The sequence below is a fragment of the Mixophyes fleayi genome, chromosome 11 (assembly GCF_038048845.1).
Source record: "Mixophyes fleayi isolate aMixFle1 chromosome 11, aMixFle1.hap1, whole genome shotgun sequence".
Lineage (NCBI taxonomy): Eukaryota > Metazoa > Chordata > Amphibia > Anura > Limnodynastidae > Mixophyes > Mixophyes fleayi.
Genome location: NC_134412.1, coordinates 88,283,037 through 88,307,024, shown reverse-complemented (window position 1 = coordinate 88,307,024; position 23,988 = coordinate 88,283,037). Strand labels below are relative to the sequence as shown.

Here is a 23,988-nt window from a genome sequence, read left to right as displayed (position 1 = left end):
TAAATCAAATCAATTCCAAGAACTGATAAGAAGACTCCACTATTGAGATATATTTCCCTTTCGTAACCTCAAGATTCAGAACCGCCCAAGTAGATATGTATCCTTGGGAAGTAACCAAAATCTGACCCCTTTTTTTTTTTCTATTTGCTCTGATTTCTGGAAACAAACGCAGTAAGAGATGCGATTCAAAAGAATCCGAAATATGTTCTGCTGAAAAGTTTGAAAAGAAAGTATTCAACCCAAAGCCACCGATTTCTCCATTTATTTGTACATTCATTTAGGGCTCTAAATCACACACACGGAGCTATTTTTCAGCTTGTCTAAGTTATCAAACTAACGTACAATACCTTATTTTTTAACATCCATCACTAAATTGACAAGGAGCTTTCACTTGGTCAATCGCCCAGCTGTTTAAACACAGGTTCCAATGAATGTTGCAACAGGCTTTTTGTGTGAATATTTCCGTCTGTTTCTGTAGCATTGGCAAAGCTACATTCTTATATTATACTCCAGTGTCTCATATCGGAGAACTAGATGGAAAACACCTTTATAAAGGACTCCAGTCAAACCTTGGTGGTTATATCTCAGACCAGAGCCGGATCATCTTTTAGGGATTCTAGGCACAAGTGTAGGGCCTAATGAGCAATGAGGGGCCCAAATTACACACACATATATATATATATATATATATATATATATATATATATACATAAATTTTACAAATGGATACAAGAAGTGTTGCTCACTGACCCCCGTGAACTGCTTTTGGCTTTGGACCTGGATTAGCTTTGGGTTTTGGTTTTTGTTTTGGCAAAACCGCCCTCGTGTGTTTTTGGTTTTGGTTTTGTATTTTTTAGGAAAAATACAAAAATATGCTAAAATCACATAACTTTGCTCTTTTTTTTTTGTTCCTACATTATTATTAACCTCAATAACACTAATTTCAAGTCAATTTTGACCACCTCACAGATCACAATATTATTATAATACACTTTCGGACAAATACTGCAGCGACCTGGCTGGATGGTAAGCGTCAGAGCAATGACACAAACACACGGCAGTTCCTACCACATCTAGGACACATTGGCACACAGCAGTGGCAGAAAAGATAAATGGGGGTCCGTTCTCCCTCCCACCCTCCGTGATGCTGGATCTTTAAAAGGAATTTAAGACTCGCAAGATCCGACGACGTCACAATGACGTTTTTTGCCTCGTTTTCAACTCCGAGGGCGCTCGACAATACCGCTGGCTCGGTATTCGGATCACCTAAGTTCGGGTGTGTTCGGTTCTCGAGGAACCGAGCCTGAGCATCTCTAGCAAATGCGTGATTAAAGTTGCATGCATGTGTCCCGTGGCACCTTTCAGCTTTGATTTCCAAAAACATATTGGTAGGTTAATTGGCTGCTATCAAAATTGACCCTAGTCTCTCTCTCTCCCTCTCGCTCTCTCTCTCTCTCTCTCCCTCTCTCTTCCTCTCTTTCTCTCTCTTCCTCTCTCTCTCTCTCTCTCTCTCTTCACCCTCTCTCTCCACCCTCTGTCTGTGTCTGTCTGTGTGTGTATGTTAGGGAATTTAGATTGTAAGCTCCAATGGGACAGGGACTGATGTGAGTGAGTTCTCTGTACAGCGCTGCAGAATCAGTGGCGCTATATAAATAAATGGTGATGATGATTTACTGGTACATTTACACGGAATACATTCAAAGTTCTCCAGTTTTTGAAGGAGAGTAATCATTATACCAGAGGCTGGGGACATAGGACCTCTGTAGTTCTGCCTGGTCTGGGGGACTGGGTAAGTGAATAATTGTGGCACTGTATATGGACATGTATGTGTCCTGGTTTTTCTGGAACAGTTCTTTATTTATTTATTTTTTAACAATCTTAAACTTAATGGGCCTGATTCATTAAGGAACTTAGGCAAGAAAACTAGCAATTATGTGCAAAATAGAAAGCTGATTTTCACCCCTTTCATTTTAACATGGTTTTGTCCAGGAGACTTAAGTAAGACCTTTCTTGCCTAAGTTCCTTATTGAATCAGGCCCAATATGCTTATTGTCCAGAAGCACAGACCTCTGATGCATGGGTACATATATCATAGTTCTCCCCAGATTTTGGGCTTTTCACCCTTTCATAAATATACTATATAACTAGGTGGCATTATTTTCTGAAACATAATTTCCTTTTGTCAATCCTTTGGATAAAACATTGTGGTGTTACCATAGTTTTATCCTGTCTGGTCCGGAGCGTAAACAACGCAATGAGGAAGCGTCACCTTGTGAATGATGTCCTCTGTATTTCAGCAATAAAACAAATAGATTGATTATTAGCTCAGACTGGGCTGGACTCTGACAAAGCTTTGATGCTTGCACTGTTTAATGTCCTCTGTTATCAGATGGCATCTGAGACATCTAATAAAGAACAAATATTTAATGAGAACCATTCTATTATCGGTAGGCACAGGCGTGGAAAAACAGCAGAGAGATAATGAAATACAGTGAGAACGCGAGGTTATTAAATTCTATGACCAATATTCCTTAGGCGTCGGATAAAGACGTTAGTCACACTCTATTTTTAAAAAAAAATTATATCCTTTAAGAACACCAGAATTTTGGGGTTCCTTACCTGTGCTCCCCCCGCCTCTGTGCTGTTGGGGTACCTGACGGGCAACTTTATTTACAAGTGGGCAGCAACTGTGTTGACTCCACCTCTTCCAGTTTTCCCATGTATCACAGTCCTATATATTCTCTAATATATAATCCATATTTGTCTATTCTCCTGGGGGTAAATGTATCACGCTGAGAGTTTTCCGGCGGGTTTGAAAAAGCAATCAGATTCTAGCTATCATTTATTTAGTACATTCTACAAAATGACAGCTAGAATCTGGTTGCTATAGGCAACATCTCCACTTTTCAAACCCGCCAGAAAACTCTCAGCTTGATACATTTACCCCCTGGAATGTTCGGGAGACTCCAGAATTTTCCGGTAGTTTGATCCTGCCTAATAGCTAGTACAGAGGGCAGGATGGGGACGGCAATGACGCGGTTTTCCGCATAATCGCATCACTAAGACCCACCTCCTGCGGCACAATGACTCTTAATACAAGGGTTAGGGGGTTTGGGGATTACTTTTTAATGTATTGATTAAAAAAAGTGGAATTGGCTTCTAAGTTTGGCCTGAACGTTGTTCCAAAGCTGTATGGCTAATGTTCACGGCCCGATAATGCAGATTGATTCAGAGATTGTTCAGACTTTTGGTAATTGTAAAGACGCTTTGCCTGTGGCGTGCTTACATACAGTCTGTTCATCCTGGCGGGATCACATGTAATACATGTTAGGAGCTCTGCTTTGGAATCCATTATCGCTATGGCAACTGCACCAAAAACATGTGGTCAGCTCATGTGTAACTGCACCAAAAACATGTGGTCAGCTCATGTGTAACTGCACCAAAAACATGTGGTCAGCTCATGTGTAACTGCACCAAAAACTTGCAAAACGTGTTTGTTGGGACATCTTCGCCGATTGATGCGATGTGTGCTACAGAATGTTTGTACTTGTTTTACATATAGCTTTATAAATCATACACTTAGAACATATATCTGCGGTGCCTGTCATAACTCCCAACGGTTCCGATTTGAGTGCCGTCGCCACTCTTGTCCCAACTTGCAGGAAGTCAAGAGGTATGTACCATTCACCGTGATGAGCAAGTGTTGCACTTGTCTGTGGTGCCCATGGCAATTCCAGGTGTTTTTAGGGGAAGGGAGGGGGATGGAACAACCTAGCGATTTGGACATTTCTAATGTTGGGAGGTGCCCACAAAGGACATCTGAACAAATATTTCATCTACAGTAACATCACTGGACCTGTATCTCTGTATAAATCATCCCGTGCACACAGTGCATTCCGCCAAAGCAAGTCTGCCAAGCTGTGAGTCACTCTGGGACTGATCCACAAGTTGCATGCAAGTTGCGTTTTTTAAAAAAAAGCACGGAAATTGTGCGTCGTTCTGACCTTATTCAAACCCAATCGTATCTCCAGATACGTTTCAGTTTGGATCTGGGTATAAGTACGCTTTGCCTATGGAGTAACTGCTGTATGTAGACACACAGAACAGACTGCAGGACACACACATGCATACGTACAATATAAGGTCACATCAGAACACACAAAACTTTTGCATGATAATAAAATAACAGCTATTATTCGTATAATCATTTATATATTAATTTTCAAATATATATATTTTTTTTACATTAATTACATAATTAAAGATGCTTTCAATGAATGCTGTACATGCAATGCATTTGTATAGTCTGTCGTGGTTGCATGCAATGGTTCTATGGTAGCTACTGGCACGCAAGGCATCCGTGCCCTGCAGCTGGTGCAAGTACTACGCCCTTACTGTACTGTACAAAGGCCTACATTAGTCCCTTCCCTCCCCTGTATCACCTCTCTAGTTGTAGGCCATAGCAACAATCATTTGCGTTCAGAAATGAATTGCATACAAATACGTTCATTGGCGTAATGCAAGATACTTTATGCAAAGACTTACAGCAAAATATGAATCGAGTCTACTCTGCTACTCGCCCCCCTCCAAACAGGGAAACCAGCTGTATAAAAATGAAAGGGAGCACATGGATATATTTACTGTATATCAGTAATACACAGCCTTTTCTTATATTATTGTCAAATAGTGTTTTTTTTGCTTGCTCTTTAAACCCACTAGCAGACATGTTTATTACTGAATGATTCTAATCTCCCACACAACTGAATTTCAGTTTCAGGATAATGAGTCAAGTCTTCACACCCTCTTGTGAATGGGATTGATAAGGAGATTTTACTTTCAGCAACCTTTCTCATCAGGTTTTGCACGGTGACATTTTAATCTTGCCTATCTTTTATTTTTCTTGGCACACACGGACGTTCCGTTTTATTGAAGTAATTACAGTTGTTCTGCATTACACTACGCTCGACTTCCTGTATATGTATTCATATTTAGCACTTCACATTTAAACATCATATTACAAAAGTCAAACAATTTTTGCCTTGGACAATGGGTTTAATATAATGCATGTATCATTTAGAGGCAGTGCCGCCTGCTGGTGTCTTGTGCTAGACCGGACGATTGAGTCCACCAGAAGTAATTTTAGGCTTTGCTGTGGGGAAAAAAAGAACTTGACAAGGAAGAGAAAGTAGAGGCAGCGTCCTAGAGGAACGGTATTTGTAGTGGCACTTCACAGTCTAAAATCAACCTTAATAAAGCCTGCTCATGCCTCTCCCTTCCCTTTAATGTAAATCTTGGAGATAGCGCTCAGCGACGGCCTCCGTTCTCTTGGTAAGGCTGGGTACACACTACAGGGTTTTCAGCCGATTATCGAGCCGATCACACAATAAACGACCGTTCGTCCCGATATCACATTAGCGTGTACACTCCAATGATGAACGGTTATCGTTCCATAGCTCATCGTATCGCTTCATTTGATTTTATAAACGGACTAAAAATCTCGTTCAACGATGGAACGATGTTCCAATTCTGCAGTGTGTCTGCACTCAGGACCGGCAGTGACCATAGATCTCTATGGAGTGTACAGAGTCACCATCTTTTCAGCCGATGGTTATGACAGATGAAGAGCACAGATCTGACGGTAAATAGTGTAAAACGTGTACACATTAATCGGCATGTTTGGTAAAATCGTTAACGATATCGCATCGGGAGATACTTTCTATAGTGTGTACCAAAGATACTGCCAAAGTACCCTGAGATAGCAGCTCAGTCTCCTTCACTTCACTGAACGCCAACAGCAGAGTTTCAGTACAGGAAGGAAACTGGTTGTCCTTGGTCTATTGTTTATTATTGGCTGATAACATTCTGTTTCCTGTCCTCCACTGAGCTCTGATGGAGTGTTGTGCTGCTGTCAGTCCATATTGGTCAAATTGAAGTTCTTAGAGACGTGTGTATTCTAATAATCATCATCATCATCATCACCATTTATTTATATAGCGTCACTAATTCCGCAGCGCTGTACAGAGAACTCGCTCACATCAGTCCCTGCCCTATTGGGGCTTACAATCTAAATTCCCTAACACACACACAGACAGACACACACAGACACACACAGACTAGGGTCAATTTGTTAGCAGCCAATTAACCTACTAGTATATTTTTGGAGAGTGGGAGGAAACCGGAGCACCCAGAGGAAACCCACGCAAACACGGGGAGAACATATAAACTTCACACAGATAAGGCCATGGTCGGGAATCGAACTCATGACCCCAGTGCTGTAAGGCAGAAGTGCTAACCACTGAGCCACCGTGCAACAAAAGTCCAACATTATAGTAATGTACAAGGCCATTGAACATTCCTGATCTGATCGTTTCAGAAAAATGTTATTGCGATACGTTTGCCGTAGTCTCCCAATGCTGCATTTACCTCTCCCTGACCTTCTAATGTCCCGGTGTGACAGCAGCTCGTTCCTCTGCCGTATCCCTCCTGTATGCACTGTGTCAGTGACTCCTGGTCTTCACATTTTATGTACTTCAACTTGATCTAAAACGTGAGCCTCACATTACAAGCTGCCCGAACATCTTTCCTTCATTTCCTTTTTAATTTAGGTGAAACAGTGTTAACCCGGCAGAGCAGGATATTGGAAGGAAGAAGGCTCATTAAAAAGGACATTTGCTTACAAAAAAAAAACCCCAACGCACTGCCGTGATTTCTGCTGTGGATAAATGGGGAGGGAAGGAATAGTAATTCAGCGCCTCTTTTTGAAAGGTGATTTTCAGATGTCCTCCACAGAAGTGACAGGCCAAACATGTTCACTTTAAAACAGACAGACATGACAATGTCCTGTTCCACATTACAGATGTCTCAGTTCCCTCTTTGTTGTCTTGCCAATTATTCCCACCAGGCTGTCACAATGTGACAGGTTCAAACCAACGAGGTAGGAAAATGAACAGTTGGAGAGCCCTTCAGGCTAGCTCAGAGAAGCTCTACTTTTATCTCCTTGCTAATATCCTCTGTCGCTGCTGAAGGCCAGCGCTGTGCCCTGCTCTGAAATGCATTATATTGTGCTTAATTGCACCGTGGGTCTTGTAATATTCCTTAAATGGTTAATGGAGACATTTTTCTGACTGAGCTACTCTTAAATTAGCAATCGCGCACTCCTCCGGTAGGAAAGACAGGTGGTTGGCAGAATCAAGTAGTGAAAAGAATATAAAACTGGAAAAAGAGAAATAAAATTAACAGAAACTAAATGGCGCTGCCAGAGGTGTTTGCATAGGTTGCTTATTCGGTAAATACAGCCCAGATAGTTTGTTGTTCATTTCATGATACTTAGATATATATATATGTACAATATAAAAAAAAGTATCTTCCCCACTAGGCTGCTTTAATTTGAATTGCAGAGGGGGTGGACTGTGCAAATGGGGAGTTTGCTTTTTGAGGGGGGAGAGATTACTTTTTTCACAAGTATTTTCCACCTATGTTTTAACAATGGCAATTTGCATGTCCCTTGTAGTTTTTTTCTTAAGTGCAAAAAAGAGACTCGACTGCTACTTAATTGCCCCCTTGTTTTAATACTAGATAAAAGCGCCTTTACCTGCATTTACAACTGTTAAGCTGGCTACACTCCGGGGCAGGGGGCATCTGCCCACCGGGCCGGGCCCATAATGGCCTACCTTGGACTGGGTCACTGGGCCACCTCAATTTTTTTTTTTTCCTTTAAAATTGGCTGCTGAGTCGAGTTTTGCCTCTCAGGCCAAAATTTGCCAGCTCTCCCCTGGGTACACTCCTATGTAATCTTACAGATGCAATGTCTGTAATGATGTCACTTACTGTAGAAAGTCCCGATGAGCATGCGGATACATGTGTACACACCTACACGATTTACCTTCAGATCTGTGATCTTCAGCTGTCATAACCATCTGCTGAAAAGATGGTGACTCTGCGCACTCTACAGATAGGTGTGTGCCCAGCTTTAGTCTATTGGGAGAGGCATCCACCAGTTTACGCATCCAGACACTACAGTTTCCCCCACGTTTCTTTGCAATGCTGCTTGAGTTCCATTAGGTTGAACGGAGACCGTTGGGGGATCAGAAATTTTCGAATTACTCAACAGTTTCCCGATTTCCCTGGTTTAAAGGTCTCTGGACCATTCCAGGATTTGTGTTTTTGATATTTCAGCCATTCCAATCTAGCTCTTGTTGCATGCTTTGGGACATTGTCCTGCTGCCATATAAATCTTCTCCCAAATCCTAGGTCGCTCGCAGACCACCGCAGCGAGTTTTCCCCATAACCTGTCTATCTCTTGCTTCATTCACTTGTCCCTCTGATTCAACAAGTTTTCTGGTCCCTGAAGCTAAAAACATCCCCATAACATTACACACCTAAAACCAGTGCTTCATCGTAGGAATAGTATGCTTGGCTGATGTGCACTAAACATAGTACTTACCCAAAGGCCAAAAATGTTCAATTGTGGTTCTATTAGATTATGTAATTGTCCTCCGCTTGATATTTGGGTTTCCATGAGCTTTCTGGCAAACTGTAGCTCAGATCTCATGCAAGTTTACGTAATCTATATAAATAAATTCAATAATAATAATAAAATAAAGTTTTCTTAAAGAATAGTTTTCTTTATGCTACCCTGCCAAATTTAGCTATTGTTGTACCATGAACCTTTTCTCACATCTGTAACGCTGTTAGAGTTGTCATTTTCCACTTGGTGGCCTTCCTAACAAGTGCCAATTTCACACGCATGCTCCATTTTGGATGACGGCCTGTCATAGACAATGTTCCTTGATCTTCGTGATGAAGCCCTTGTTATCAGACTGTTTGGGCCTTTCATGGACACATTTATTTGTTTTGAAATCATGATGGGACCTCTAAAGGCAACTTATTACACAAGGGTTAAATTAGGGGTGTCCTAGCAAAAGGCTTGAATACCAGTGTAATCAATTAGTGTCTGTTGTTATTTGTAATTAAGAGAAATATTTAAAGTTTTTATTTTATTTAGAGTATGTTGTGTTGACCAGAGGGCTGCCTGTCAGATGCAAGAAAATTTTTTAAAAAAGTCAAAGGGATGAATATGGTTAATAGCTACTGTATATATGACCATTATAGTCATTGTACAACTGCAACAATTGCCTAGAAAGCTGTTTAGAGGAACGAAATGTAGACAGGGTGGATGTGATTGGTGAATGGCTGAAATAATCGACCAATCACAGTGCTGGGAGCAGTCTACCGGGTACGACGCTTTTTGACACAGCTGAACTTCATCTTCAGCACATCGGGAGTAAGTTTTAAGGGTCTGTATAGTGAAGTCACCAGAGATGTCGCGGTCATTGCATTGTTTTGTAGCTTCCAGAACAAGATCTACATTTTTATAGAAATCACTAGTATATATTATATTTTGCACAGTAGTCACTAGAATGCTCTCCATGTTGGTTACTGGAATGCTCCCTGAATTGTATGTCAGTCACTAGAATGCTCACTGCATTGTATGTTGCTCACTAGAATGCTCTCTGCGTTGTATGTGGGCCACCAGAATGCTCTCTGCGTTGTATGTAGGCCACTAGAATGCTCTCTGCGTTGTATGTGGGCAACTAGAAGGCTCTATGCGTTGTATGTGGGCCACTAGAATGCTCTCTGCATTGTATGTGGGCAACTAGAAGGCTTTATGCTTTGCATGTGAGCCACTAGAATGCTCTCTGCGTTGTATGGCGGCCACTAGAATGCTCTTTGTGTTGTATAGCGGTCACTAGAATGCTCTCTGCATTGTGTGGTGGCCACTAGAATGCTCTCTGCGTTGTATGGAGGCCACTAGAATGCTCTCTGCATTGTATGGCGGCCACTAGAATGCTCTCTGCGTTGTATGACGGCCACTAGAATGGGCTCTGAATGAAATACAGTTCAGATAGGGCTATGGGGTATTTAATTGTATAGTAGCTGTTTGACTTAAATGAGTTTCACATTTTATCATAGCCCATATAAAACCACACTCACGTTTGAAAAAGAAATGCCCACACGATGTAGCCAGCTCCCATTTCCCCATAGCAGTGCACTCTACATCTTTCTGGGTTACTGACCTGCAAATATTGTCAGAGCGACAAGCAAAAGAATTTTGTTTATAATACTAGGGATCCCTTTAGTTCGTATTAAAGTGTACTAATCGCTTGTGGACAGTGGGGGGGGGGCTATTTTAGGGGCTGAACCAAAACTTTTATGACCATGCAGCCTATCAATTTGCATCAATGGGGACTGGTGACACCACTGAGGCACGAGGCACGTTCTGCCTCTTGCCTTAATGATGTCACTGCCACCTGGTGAACGGATAAACTGAATATTGACTCCGTCCACAAAATGGCTACCTCCGCTCTGCGCAGGTGACAGGTATCTATTAAACATCTGCGGCTCTGGCGAGAAGCTTTGACAAATAAAAGAAATTGAAGTGTTTGACATTTATCTATTTGAACTTGTAGGTAAAAGAGAGAAAAAAAATGTCTGTGGAGGAGGAACGGTCATTAATCATGGCAGTATAATGAGTGTCAGGAGCTCAAGGTTAAAAGTGTAACTTTACATAGTGAGGTGGTAAGAGACAAGTGCATCTTACCATGAGATGTTTGTATACCTTGCAGGAGGATTAGAACAGGAGGGAAGGAAAGAATCATGTGTTGCCTGTGATTTATTTTCGGACTGCAGGGAGCTTTTATGTTTTTTTTTATTCTTTGTAAACGTTCTTATGTCATGAAACGCAGCTTACGGTGTATTTAAACTATGCAAAGTGTTATACACCATTAAACATTAAAGCTGTCGGCTTTTCTTCCAAGTTCAGAGATGGTTTTTAATTATTTCCGAAGTTCTTGACTTTTCTAACCAGCAGCTTCCTCTTAACCCCATCTAGTAGAAAAATGGAGGGTGCCTTGAAGAGATATAGATAGATATTAAACTCTGTATATTCTTAGTATCTCAATCACCCCCAGTTGTAATAATTTGTCATATTTTTTTTATTATACTTTTTCTTGGATATGTTTTATTCACAGAAATCTGCCTGAATGTACTCACAAGCCCCTATTGCATTCAACCTAAGCCAGACGTTTGTGCCCTCTGTATTGAGACGAATTCATGAGAACAATCATCTGTGTCCTCATTCATTCTAAATATTCCACAGTGGGATCTCTAATTAAAGATAAAAGGTTTAGTAGATTTTTAGATCCTTGAAAATGTTCTTAAGAGTTAAAATGTGAATCTAAGGAGATATCTGCTCTGAGGGAGTGTGTTAAAAATAAACTCTTTAACTTCAATTTCTGGTTCCTTGTCCGGCTAGACAGAATTCAGACATCTATAGCTGCCAACTGCTCTTAATTTCCAGGAATAGTCCCAGGTTTTAAAGAATTGCTCTTGCGCAGAGGCATAAAACTCAGTCGCCTGTCCACATAGAAAGTGTGGTGGGTTAGGAGACGCGCTACTGAGTATTAGGCCCCCGTAGCCGCGGGATCAGCAGAGTCGGCTCCCCCTGATCGCTGGAGGTCCTCCGGTAGTAGATCCATCACCATCCCTGGGATTGTATCTGTATCTGGTCAATATGGAATATTACTGCACAATATAATTCTGTTATTTTGTATACTGAATTCTAGTCTCACTGTCCATTCTTATTCTCTTGGCTTTATAGCATCACATTTATTGAATAGGAGAATTGAAAATGCAAATAAATAACATTATAACCAAGTTCAATAAACCTGTTGTGAGATGGATTATAGTTCTGCAATGTCTACTAGAGCGTGCCACACATGACGTTCTGAGCAGGGGCAAACGCAGGATTTGTAGAGGGGGGGTTTCCACACCACGCCAGCAGTGGGCGTGACCAGCATGCATGGGGGCGTGGCTATAATATTAGACAGTGCTTGTCTGCTCTCCAACTCTTCCTATCCCAATAATGTACATGGGCAATGCTGCGTGCACTACTGTTAGGTGCATGCAGCTCTCCCTTTTCAAGCAGAGCCGTGTGAAGCGGGGGCAGGTTCCAGCCACCTCAATTATACAGTGCCCAGGCTTGGAGGGGGTGTTCCAGGCACTAGGAACCCCCCCCCCCTCAGTTTGCCTATGCTGAGGTACACTTGCTCAGCACCCTGACATGTTGGTGGCTACAGGTAATCGTCTAGTGATGGGAATTTTGCATGGGTCTTCGGATAAAGATGGAATATAATTAATTTGCTTAGTCTGTACCTCTGGATCTTCCGAAACTTGCTGTACTACTGCTGCTGATTGGTAAGCCAAGCTCCGGCAGCAGAGATCGGCAAGCTGCGGATCTTTTGCTGCTGTGGAACTACAAGTTCCAGCTTGCCCTGCCGACCAAAGTAGCCTAACTGTAGCCTAAGGTATTAGTACTCAAGCTAACAAATCAGTAGAGCCTGTCAAGCAGCCAGCAAGTTCTGACCGTCTTGCGGAGCATGCTGGTACTTGTAGTTACACCACAACTGAAACTGCTAACTCTAGCAGACACACACAGATGTTAATAAAGATTCCAAATTGGAACTTTAATCTGGAAACCGCGGTATAAACTGCGGCTTCAGTCTATACAGCTACAAGAACAAGGGAGATCAGCAAAGTGGTTTTTCTTTTATTAATTATTAATATCAGTTGTTATCCAGATCCCCACCAGCAGCATGAATAATTATACTGTATACAGCGCAGTCTTTCATCTACGGCGGATCTTCATTTTCACCTTCCGTCCACCTGACACACAGTTACACAATGACTATGTTAATCACTTAGAGAGATAAAAGAGAAGGTGCTGTAACTTTACACGTTGCCTCCCTGAAAGGCCCGAGCTCTATTTTGTCGCTGACAACAATACAAACTGCTGTAAGGATCTAACCGGGGAAAAGGGATGAATTGAGAGCTCCGGCCGCTGAATGGGACGGGAGAGCAAGTTCTTTTCTTTTCTAAACACTACAACTTGCTCAGCATAAGCTGCATGTGGAAAGAAAGGTCACAGCAAGGCTACCGAGCGAGTCACCATTCTTTCAGATCAATAAGAAACTCAAGACCTGCTTGTGAAGAGGGAGAATGCCCGGCTCGCTATAAAATTACTGTTCAGGCTTTCCATTCAGCAGCCACTGTTCTCTCACAACGCTGGGGGAGATCTTGTCGTGCAGGGGAACTTTCCAAACCCATATTGTGTTTTAATACAACATTTAAAGGGGCACTCCAGCTTCAATCTAGTTTCTCTCCCAGACAGGCAGGGTTATGCCTATTGTCCCATAGCTGACATTGGGTAGCCTCCTGGATGTCCCATTCATTTCTGAAAAGAGCAAAGAGTGGCCCTCTTCTGAGCACTATCGGGGCACATAGGGGGCCTCGGGTGTGCTGTGGGGGACTGGGGGGTTTGTTGGGGCCTCTTTTGAGCACTCTCGGGGCACATAAGGGGCCTCGGGTCTGCTGTGGGGGACTGGGGGGTTGTTTGGGCCTCTTCTGAGCACTCTCGGGGCACATAGGGGGCCTCGGATGTGCTGTGGGGGACTGGGGGGTTGTTGGGGCCTCTTCTGAGCACTCTCGGGGCACATAGGGGGCCTCGGGTCTGCTGTGGGGGACTAGGGTTGGTGGGGCTTCTTCTGAGCACTATCGGGGCACATAGGGGGCCTCGGGTGTGCTGTGGGGGACTGGGGGGTTGTTGGGGGCCTCTTCTGAGCACTCTCGGGGCACATAGGGGGTCTCGGGTCTGCTGTGAGGGACTGGGGGTTTGTTGGGGCCTCTTTTGAGCACTCTCGGGGCACATAGGGGACCTCGGAAGTGCTGTGGGGGACTGGGGGGTTGTTGGGGGCCTCTTCTGAGCACTCTCGGGGCACATAGGGGGCCTCGGGTCTGCTGTGAGGGACTGGGGGTTTGTTGGGGCCTCTTTTGAGCACTCTCGGGGCACATAGGGGGCCTCGGATGTGCTGTGGGGGACTGGGGGTTGTTGGGGCCTCCTCTGAGCACTCTCGGGGCACATAGGGGGTCTCGGGTCTGCTGTGAGGGACTGGGGGTTTGTTGGGGCCTCTTTTGAGCACTCTCGGGGCACATAGGGGACCTCGGAAGTGCTGTGGGGGACTGGGGGGTTGTTGGGGGCCTCTTCTGAGCACTCTCGGGGCACATAGGGGGCCTCGGGTCTGCTGTGAGGGACTGGGGGTTTGTTGGGGCCTCTTTTGAGCACTCTCGGGGCACATAGGGGGCCTCGGATGTGCTGTGGGGGACTGGGGGGTTGTTGGGGCCTCCTCTGAGCACTCTCGGGGCACATAGGGGGCCTTGGGTCTGCTGTGGGGGATTAGGGGGTTGTTGGGGCTTCTTCTGAGCACTCTTGGGCACATAGGGCGCCTTGGGTGTGCTGTGGGGGACTGGGGGGTTGTTGGGGCCTCGGAGAGGATTGGGGACCTAGCAAAACCTCACTTCTGGGCTCCACAGAGGCTGCACCAACTTCACCTACAGTTGTTCCGCCTCCGCTTATTGGATACAGGGCCAGCTTTCTCCAACGGTGGAGTTACCTGTAGTGATTGGCGGAACTACCACCGGTGCGGGGCCCAGAGGTGAGTGGGCCCACCAATGCCTTGCGGGGCTCAGTGAGGTCTTGCTCTGGGCTATCATCCAGATATTGAATGTAACGGACTTCAAGTTTCAAGGGTGAGTTTCTCCCAAGCCACTGGTGTTCCGAGCAGGGCTGCCGAGAGGGATCTTTGCCCCATTTTCCCTCCTGTGTCATCCTTTTCCCCTCTGTTACCCCTCCCTCACCAATACAACTTACCAGGCTCTTGCCAGCGCTGCCTTTGCCCTGGACCTGTGGGTGACATCAGCCACAGGGCACCGGCCCACCACTCAATCCCGTGAGACCGCCACTTAACTGGTAGCCAACAAAGCAGCTTCGGACAGTCCAGCAGCAGCTAACCCACTCCCACCCCCAACCACCAGCAGCACTGCTCTGCCCCACCTGACACGCTCTCCACTCATCCCACTTCTAGATAAACAAGTACGAGTGGATGCTTGAACGACCAGGTTGAAATATCCATCCCTCAATTGATTTTTTTAAAAAAAAATTTAGGTCCATCTGTGATGATATATACTATATAATGATACAATACACAAGGGACGTTAAACTATATATAAACACCTGTCTGTAATATCTGTATAACCAGAGAGCTCTGATGTCAACACTTAGGACAACCTGCGTATCATAGCGGATAACGGAATTCCTACTGTCAGTTCTTAGATGTTGCCTCTGATTTCTGTGACCCGTCTAAGACTGGATACACACTGCAGTAACTGTCCCCCGATGTGATATCGTTAATGATTTTACCAACGACTGAAAGTCCTGATCAGCAGCCGATTCCTGTGTACACACTATATATAAGTTTTACACGATTTACCGGCAGATCTGTGCTCTTCATCTGTCATAACCATCGGCTGAAAAGATGGTGACTCTGCAGAGTGCATTGGATCTGGTCCTGATTGCGTACACACTGCAGGATTTGCCTGATTTCGTCCCATCGTTGAACAAGACTTTTTGTCTGGTTTAAAAATCAAATCAAACGATACAATGAGCTTTGTAACGATAAGCGTTCATTGTTGGAGCGTACACTGATGTGATATCGGCCCGAACGGTCGTTTATCGTGTGATTGGCCCGATAATCAGGTGAACCTGTAGTGTGTGCCCAGACGTAAAGCATTACACCACCATCCTTCTCTATTAGCTTGGTCACAGAACTCTCTGTTGACTTCTAATACCCATAAAATGTACCGTAGGGTGTGCATTATACTGTATATAACAGCCATACACTAAGCACTTATAAGTTACCATGCAGCTGTCATTACATAGTGTAGGAAATTCTATAAAACTAAGCTTATTTATAGACTCCGTGTATGTCCCCTTTAAGTGTTTAATGCAATTACCAGCCAATCTCTGTAAGAGATTTTATTCAAGTGCAGGATTAATATTTACTGAAGGAGGAGGCAGAGTCATCTATATTGGAAATAGTGGGCATTGTTTCTTCCTTTCTTCTAGCTGTGCTGGGACTGGGGTTTATCAGGTGATTAAAAGATTACGGCCTGAAAAGAAAGATTTAGCTTAAAAAAACATGTCTTACAGAGCACACACTATCCACACCTGACTACCGTGACGTGTGTGCAGGTTAGTTACAGATATCACACAAATAGACACACATCTATACGTTATGCACATGTATCTGGGCTATTAAAAAGACAATGCAATGTACAATACAGGACTTTGAACGCCTTGCTTTAATGACTGGCCTATATAAACTAAACAGGTTCGCTGGCTTAGAAGTGTCAGACTGTAAATTACCTAAATGTAATCAGCCACAGAATTTGTGTAATGTACAGCTGTCCGTAATTAAAGAGAAAAATTAGCGATATTAATAAGTAGCAGCTTGTTTTCTTAATGCTCGTTGAAACATATGAGCAAGATACAATGAAATGAGAACCATCATTAGGAATTGGCTTTATAATAGCAAATATTTAAACGGTGGACATCAGTATATTTTGAAGTGTTTATATTTCACTAAATCTTCCCAGTGTATAATCTGCCGCATCCCATCTCTAGATTGTAAGCTCTTAGGGGCAGGATACTCTTTCCTCGTGATTCCATGCCTGCACCATCCTTTCCATCTGCACATATATCTTCTGCTGGGTCTCCTAGTCTCTGCCTATAACGTCTCGGTACTCATTTGTTGCCCCCATGTTCTTGGGCACAGGCCCCTTTACGCTGGTATGCTCCCTGTTATGACCCCGTCAATCCTTACTTTCTCTGAGGAACCTTATAAATAAATTATAATAATAATCCCTTTGCTAAAAGCAGCTATAATTAATTATCTGTCCAGAAAAATGGTGCTTCTCTATCTTGCATCACTCTGGGCAGTGGTCAGCTGGCTTTGCCTTAAAAAAAAAATCAAAAAAAAAATCGTGGCTTCGCCAAATGTGTCCAGGGAGTAAATGTATTATCCTGCGCTTCTTGCAAATTGCCGATATTCGGTGACTTATCCAAGCAAATTCAAAACTGCAATGTGTTTTTAAAGTTAAGTTTTCAAATCCGGAATTTTCGAAAGTACGTCAATGTCATGTAGCTGATTGCAATATATTGTCTTCTCTTTTCTCACCATTGTAATCTCAACCAGTCTCCATGCAGTATTGCTAAGTAGGTTTAAAAACAGGAAGTCTAGCGTGGATACCTACCATTAATTTCATTTAGAAATTGGGGACCATTTAGGCCACACCCTGATCCACTTGCCACACCCATTTCCAATGAAATCACACCAATTTTCTGACCGGGAACAGTAATTTTGGCTGCCCATAATTGCGCCTATCCTGTGAAAATTGGGACTGTTGGCTGTCTGTTCTGGGAAACAGTAAAAAAATATATGCTTCCAAGTATATAGTCTATTTTTCAAATATCTTCAGGTCTAATCAGTTTTTGAGTCCTTTGACTACATACTGCAATTGTGAATACTGATTGGGGTTCCTTATTTAGGATCATTCATAGTTGTACTTTTTTGTGTAATATCAAGAGATCTAAAGGCTGCTTATACACAAACTATACTTTTTATTAAAATTAAATGTTGTTTTTTTCTTTAAATGCTTCCAATGATGAATTCCCTTGACAGGCAACGGTTGGGCGTCCATTAATATCATGTCATCGGACAACAGAACTAGCTTGTTCTAAGTATTGTGGTGAACGGGGGAGGAGTTATTAAACAAAGTTGGAATTTAGGCATTTACCAGATTTTAACTTAAAACACATGAAGCTCGCAAACAATGTATACGTTTCGAAGTGTTTAGAAATGTGTGTTAACATCATATAAACAGTGTGAAAGCTTTCTTAGCGGATCGGAAATAAAGAGAAAGGAGTCGAGTTTATTTTTTTTTCGCTTGCGTCCTGAAAATGCGATGCCACGCTAAGTGCACATCAAACCGCATAATCTCTCAGCTCTTTCTTTCATTGACAGTTTATCTAGACTGGTAAAGAAAAGAGGATAAGATTACCATTTAAATGGAGCGTTTGTGATCTGTCTATGTAAAGTAATCAAATTCAGCTTCCACTACAGCTGAAGAATGCTAACTTATAAACTGTTTTTCTATATGAGTCACATGGCATTACTGTCACACTGACCTCGGCTCGCTCGCCCACCCCGGCAGATGTTTAGGGCTGCACAGCCTTTAGCGGCCGTTTTAGACGCCAAACTTCGAAGGAACATTTCTAATCTCTCTGTTATAAACTCAGAAGGCGCACAACACTATTTGAGGAGCTAGAGAACATAAACCTATTCAGAATGGCATCCGGATTTAGGGCTATTTACGTGCAAAATGGAAATATAATGTATATGAACTTAACCAAAGTTATCAGAGCTGTTTGTAGCCACCGGTACATCGAGCGTGAATCCTGGCCTGGCCAAAATGTAAATTTGGCCAGACCAAGCCATCGTTTATTATTTGTTTGCGAAGTGCCAAAATATACGACCTTGCTGGACATAAAAGCAAAAATGGAAACAGCCAGGAAGATGCTAACTATACATAGGCCAAGTAGCCAGAAGCTTCCCATAATTCACCATACACATGTGGTCGAATCTGTACTAAAGGGTCATTACGCCAGTGTGTTACCAATTCATGCGGTTGAATGATAAACGCATACAGACAGATGGCGTTATCTTTAGACCGCATTTACCGTCTGTCCCGTTTATCGTCTTATTATTATTATTTGTATTATTGTGAACCTTTTATAGTGCGTCACATGAGGTCCACAGCACCGTACAGAGGGAAAACAAGACAGTGCATGGTATAACGGTACAATACAGTAAACACCACTACCACTCTCAACATAACTACTGGGGTGTAAGGGGTATAGTCAGCACAGACTAAAACTTGTGCCCATTAATGTCTGATAGATCCCATTTAGCATCAGTGGCTTGTTTGGGGCAGTAGGTGGTATGATTTGCAGTCTGTTGGGTCTAGAATGTAAGCTCTCACAAACACGGTCCTCTCTACCCGATGTTTTATGTCTGTCTACCTTGTCAGGGGCAAACGCAGGATTTGTAGAGGGGGGGGTTTCCACACCATGCCGCCAGTGGGCGTGACCAGCATGCATGGGGGTGTGGCTATAATTTTAGAGAGTGCTTGGCTGCTCTCCAACTCTACCTATGCCCATAATATACATGGGCAATGCTGCGTGCACTACTGTTAGGTGCACACAGCTCTCCCTTTTCAAGCAGAGCCGCGTGAAGCAGGGGCAGGGTCCAGCCACCTCAATTATACAGTGCCCCAGGCTTGAAGTGGGTTTTACAGGCACTCACTAGAAAACCCCCCTCGGTTTGCCTATGCTGATACGTTCCCGATGTCATGCTGAATTTTTGTTGCTGTTTGTTTACTCTCACACCTGAATTTCATACCTGTATCCATGCTAGCGGTACCTGTTGACTCATGATTATCCATGTATGTGTTGTTTTTCATTGTATTATGCTTATTGTATTCATGTATGTCATACGTGGTGGGGAATTTAGATTGCAAGCTCCCATGGGGCAGGGACTGATGTGAATGCCTACAGAGTCTCTGCACAGCGCTGTGTATTATTTAGCGCTATATAAAGAAATAAAGTGAAGGTGAATTATACAGCGCATGAAACTATGGTGGTCTTTCAGAACAGCAAAACTGTGGACTCTGTTGCCGCTGAGCAGAAACACTAAACCTAATGAGGGTAAATGATTTTATTTAAAGGAGTAGATATTGAATTTTGTAATATAACATTAAAATATATTGATCACATTTGTACGCATGATGCATCGGCTTAATCAATATATCCATTAAAGTGATTGGAAATTGTGAATATCCTCATCTATGTTTAAGATGAGGGTCGAATCAAACCGATAGAACAAGACCTTGAAATGTCACTTTGTAGTGGTCGGTTACGTTTTTCCTTGAGAACCGCTGACTGCGAAAACAGATCAGGTTTGTTGGTTGAAGTAACTGAAAAGAAATAAAAGAAATCTGTCCGATATCACAAGCTCCAAATTTTAAGCATTGTTTAGGAGACATATTTACTAAACTGCGGGTTTGAAAAGTGGAGATGTTGCCTATAGCAACCAATCAGATTCTAGCTGTCATTTTGTAGAATGTTCTAAATTAATCACAGCTAGAATCTGATTGGTTGCTATAGGCAACATCTCCACTTTTTTGAAACCCTCCGTTTAGCAAGTATACCCCCACTGATGCTTTAGAAGCAGGCTAAACTATATCTGATTAATTGATTGTGCTGCATTATTGCAGTGAAAAGAAAAAAATTGCTTAAAAACCTGGTTGATGTTTGTAAAGTACTGTGTGATGCATCGCTCTAAATTGGAGAACAAAGAACGCATTCTTTGTCATGGAGAAAGGTGTTCGGAAACCGCTTTAATAAATAGGCTTCATAGTCTCTCGTATTGTTGATACAATAATTGAGCTGCTTTAAAAAAAAATATGGAATTGTAATTCTGCGAAAAAATACAGCTGTCAATTGTCCTTTTACGTGTATGTTAGGGAACATTGCTAATTATGCTAATGCTATTTTTTTTTTTATTATGCTAATAAATGCTAATTATTATATTTAATTTTTAATGTAAGCTTCATGTCGTTCGCAAATTCGGAGCAAGACTAATTATCTCTGTAATCTACGACAACTTATTTCATTTGAGGAGAGGATTCCAAGTAACAATATTCTTCTTTCTTCTTAGCTGCCTGATTCGGAAGTGACGTCACAAGATGGCTGCCTAAGAAAGGTAGGAAGTAAAGGTTTTATTACATACTATATCAACTGATGACATATCAGCGTTGCACTGATAGAGATACAGATGTTTTCATTTTGTTTTATGTTCACAAGAACTACGCTGTTTCTATGGGGCCAGTGCAACATTGCGTCAGGACGCGCATATTGCTATTACGGTAACGAATCTCCGCTCATTTTTCTCCTCTTGGCACTGAATTGAATCTCCCCTCCTATATTGGGAAATCTAAACTTATGACTAAAGGTGGTAGCCATTTCGTGAGCTGAATTGGTGAGGCAATTCATGAAAGCACACAGCGGAGGCGGCCATTTTGTGAGCTGAACCAATATCCAAATGCAGCCTAGAAATATGACAGGAACTGGTGACATCACTATGGTCACGCCACACCTCAGTGATGCCACAAATTCCTCGTGAATTGATGAGGGCTGAATAGACGTTTCATGAATGTTTGTTCAGGCTCCAAAAAAATGGCGGCCTCCAGTGTGCACAAGTTAAGGGCTCTATGTTTATAAGTAAATGCAGCCAAACAATATTATTCTATAATAGCTCAATCGATATTTCCGTTGAAACAGCTCTCCAGGAAGTCCTGTGTTTTTAAAGTTATATTCTAGGTGAATCCACAGGTGAAATAAGCAGATCTGTTAGGATGAGTCCACAAAATTCAGAAATATGGACAATACACCGACAAGCTTCCAACCCTAGACTCTACAGGAGCCTCAGACTGTCTTATTCTAAGGCCTGAATTGTAAATAGTTTAGAAATGACATCACCTAGCAGACATGCGGTGCTAGTCAAGTGGAACTGTAACGTGCTTAAAATACATTTGGGTTCCTATAGCAATCATTAAATGAGTACAGATTGATGTCTCCCGATATGCACATGATGTCGTTTTTATTTCTTAATGCAAAGTTATGTAAACTCTAAAAATGAATGTTATGTTATTACTTTGAATGTTCACGTGTAATTTCGCAGTGGTGACCTTTCTTTTCCTTTCAAATGTAGTTTTTTCTCCAATTTCTTTCTTTGCCCGTAAAACATATCTGATATTAATGAAAATGAGTTCTGTGGCATTCCGCCTTGGGTCAGATAGAGGCGCCCCTCTCTGCTTTTTCAAATGACTTTAATAACATCACGGCCGTGAGTTTGGATACAAAGAACAAACCTATACTAGGGAAACGTGCAGTGACCAACTAGTGACCTCTCCCAAGTCACCAATGTCTATGGGGATGAACTTTTTACCTTTTTCTCTGCACATAACTCACTCTCTGCGCCGTCTGCCACTCGGTGAGATCTTTTTGTGCCATCGGACACGTCGACAAGGTGGCAGATTCCCATAATCGCACAACGCAATTATTTAGGGGTTCCGAAGCTTTGGGTTTCATTCAGCCATTTAATTGCTTTTACGTGCGCGTAATTATTGCATGGTGTCAACAGCGTTTAAATACATTGTCAATATAATTCTGCACTAAATTTTGCGACTTCCTACAAGCACCTCAATTAAAAAAAGTTTGGAGGGTGCGATACTATAAAAAATGAGTAGTTATTATGCTCTTAGGGGGATCGGTGGTCCCAGGCTGTACTCTGATCTAAAACCGCATTGTATAATGGTTGTCCGGCTTTACGAGGTCATAAATTAATTTAGAGATGGGCTAGACGTTTTAATAGCTGGGGGTCGAGGAGGTCACAGAAGTAAGGTAAAGAGTTCAAGTACGGAAGGGGAGTAATTGTCTTGCATCAGCTTAATTGAAGGACCCCACATGGTATTTATCCGTATGGGTAGTTCAATGAATTTCTTTTATGATTGGAAGTAGCTAGTTTGTTGAAAAGCAACTAAAAGATTGAACGTATTTCTTATCACATGTCCCTCTTCATTGCTTTATCCCTCTTTTTATATTCCAGTTAGTCATTTTGTAGCACTCAGTCTTTCTGTCCGGACCCTCTCACAATCACCACTCATACTTGGACCTCCCCTCCTGGATCTTCTGGACTGGAGGTCCAAAAAAGTAGCACGGTGCATCATGTGACACTTGTGTGAGCCACTCCTTCTATTTACCAGTTAGCTGTTTTTTTTTCAGGCTTGGCAGGAAGTACTTTTTGTCCTTTAAGACAAAAGCCGTCCCAAACTCTAGGACTTTTTATATGACAAGCTGATTGGCTGCGATTTGCAGTTTTTATGGGATCTAAAATGATTACCGATCGCGACAAAAATCTGGATTTTTCAGCTGGTGATCGGGACTGGAAGAAAATCTGGTCGGACAGTCTGGTGGTCTACAGTCATCCATTCATGTTGTTCAGACTTTCTGTTACCTTTGCGCGTATTCAAGCAGTAAATATTATTTCTACGTATTGTCGGTGCCCGATTAGGGATGACTATCAGCGTTACAGAATCATTCTGTAACGCTGATCCTAGTAGAAGGGTCCAGTCCCCCCTTTGTCAGTCATAAGCAGCAATTTCTGAAAGGAGGGTTAAAGCATTATGAGTTGTCTGATGATCTCCCAAACACGCAATGGAATCGGTCAACCTGATTCAAGGTCAGATTTTTATCTGCAACAATAAGGGCACAGGCAATACAATGCTCTGGTAGTTTGGTAAAAGATAGCCAAATTGGCCAATCAAATCTAGACGTTTTGAGTATTTCAAAAAAACAAACCGCTATGAGATGTGTGTTGTATTTAAATTTTAAGTTTTTAAAAATAACTTTTTAAATGTCTTGGTAGATGTTGAAAGGCACATGGGAAGTTTTGAGACCCAATTTTATGTTTCATCTTGTTCTCTCGGATACAAGTGGGCTGTGGAGCTTAGAAGACCGGTGGTCAGTGTACTCTCCCTATCGCTGTCTTTAATGGGAGATAAATTGCATTTAATTCTCGAGCTGATTGAGAGATCCACTTCTCCTGAATCATCCTATTGTGATCTATGTATTAATGCTGCCTCCAATCCTAGAGCTGAGGGACCCCCAATAAAATTGCTATTTAGTGTCTCGTTCTCGTACAGCCTAATAGAAGGGAGTTGTTCTATTTGTGTAATTACTGAAAGCAGGCGGACATTGCTCACCCCAAACCCCTCCCACCACGGCCAGTCACATGACCTGGCTCGCCACCAGCCGATCAGGTGACCTATTAGGCAAAGTCCTTTGCACTTCCCCTTTTATTAGTCTTGTTGCTAAGTGCAGGGAGCAGTGTTGGCGGGTGTGTGGGGGGGGGGGGG

General features: G+C 42.6%; 1 protein-coding gene across 1 annotated transcript in view; it reads left to right on the top strand.

The window, feature by feature from the left end:
- Nucleotides 1-23,988, top strand: part of LOC142106671 (histone-lysine N-methyltransferase PRDM16-like) — a 355,613-nt gene that overhangs the window by 182,389 nt on the left and 149,236 nt on the right. Inside the window, exon 3 of the mRNA XM_075189660.1 lies at nucleotides 20,730-20,774. Within this exon, the coding sequence (XP_075045761.1) occupies nucleotides 20,730-20,774 (45 nt within the window). The remainder of the gene's footprint in view (nucleotides 1-20,729; nucleotides 20,775-23,988) is intronic.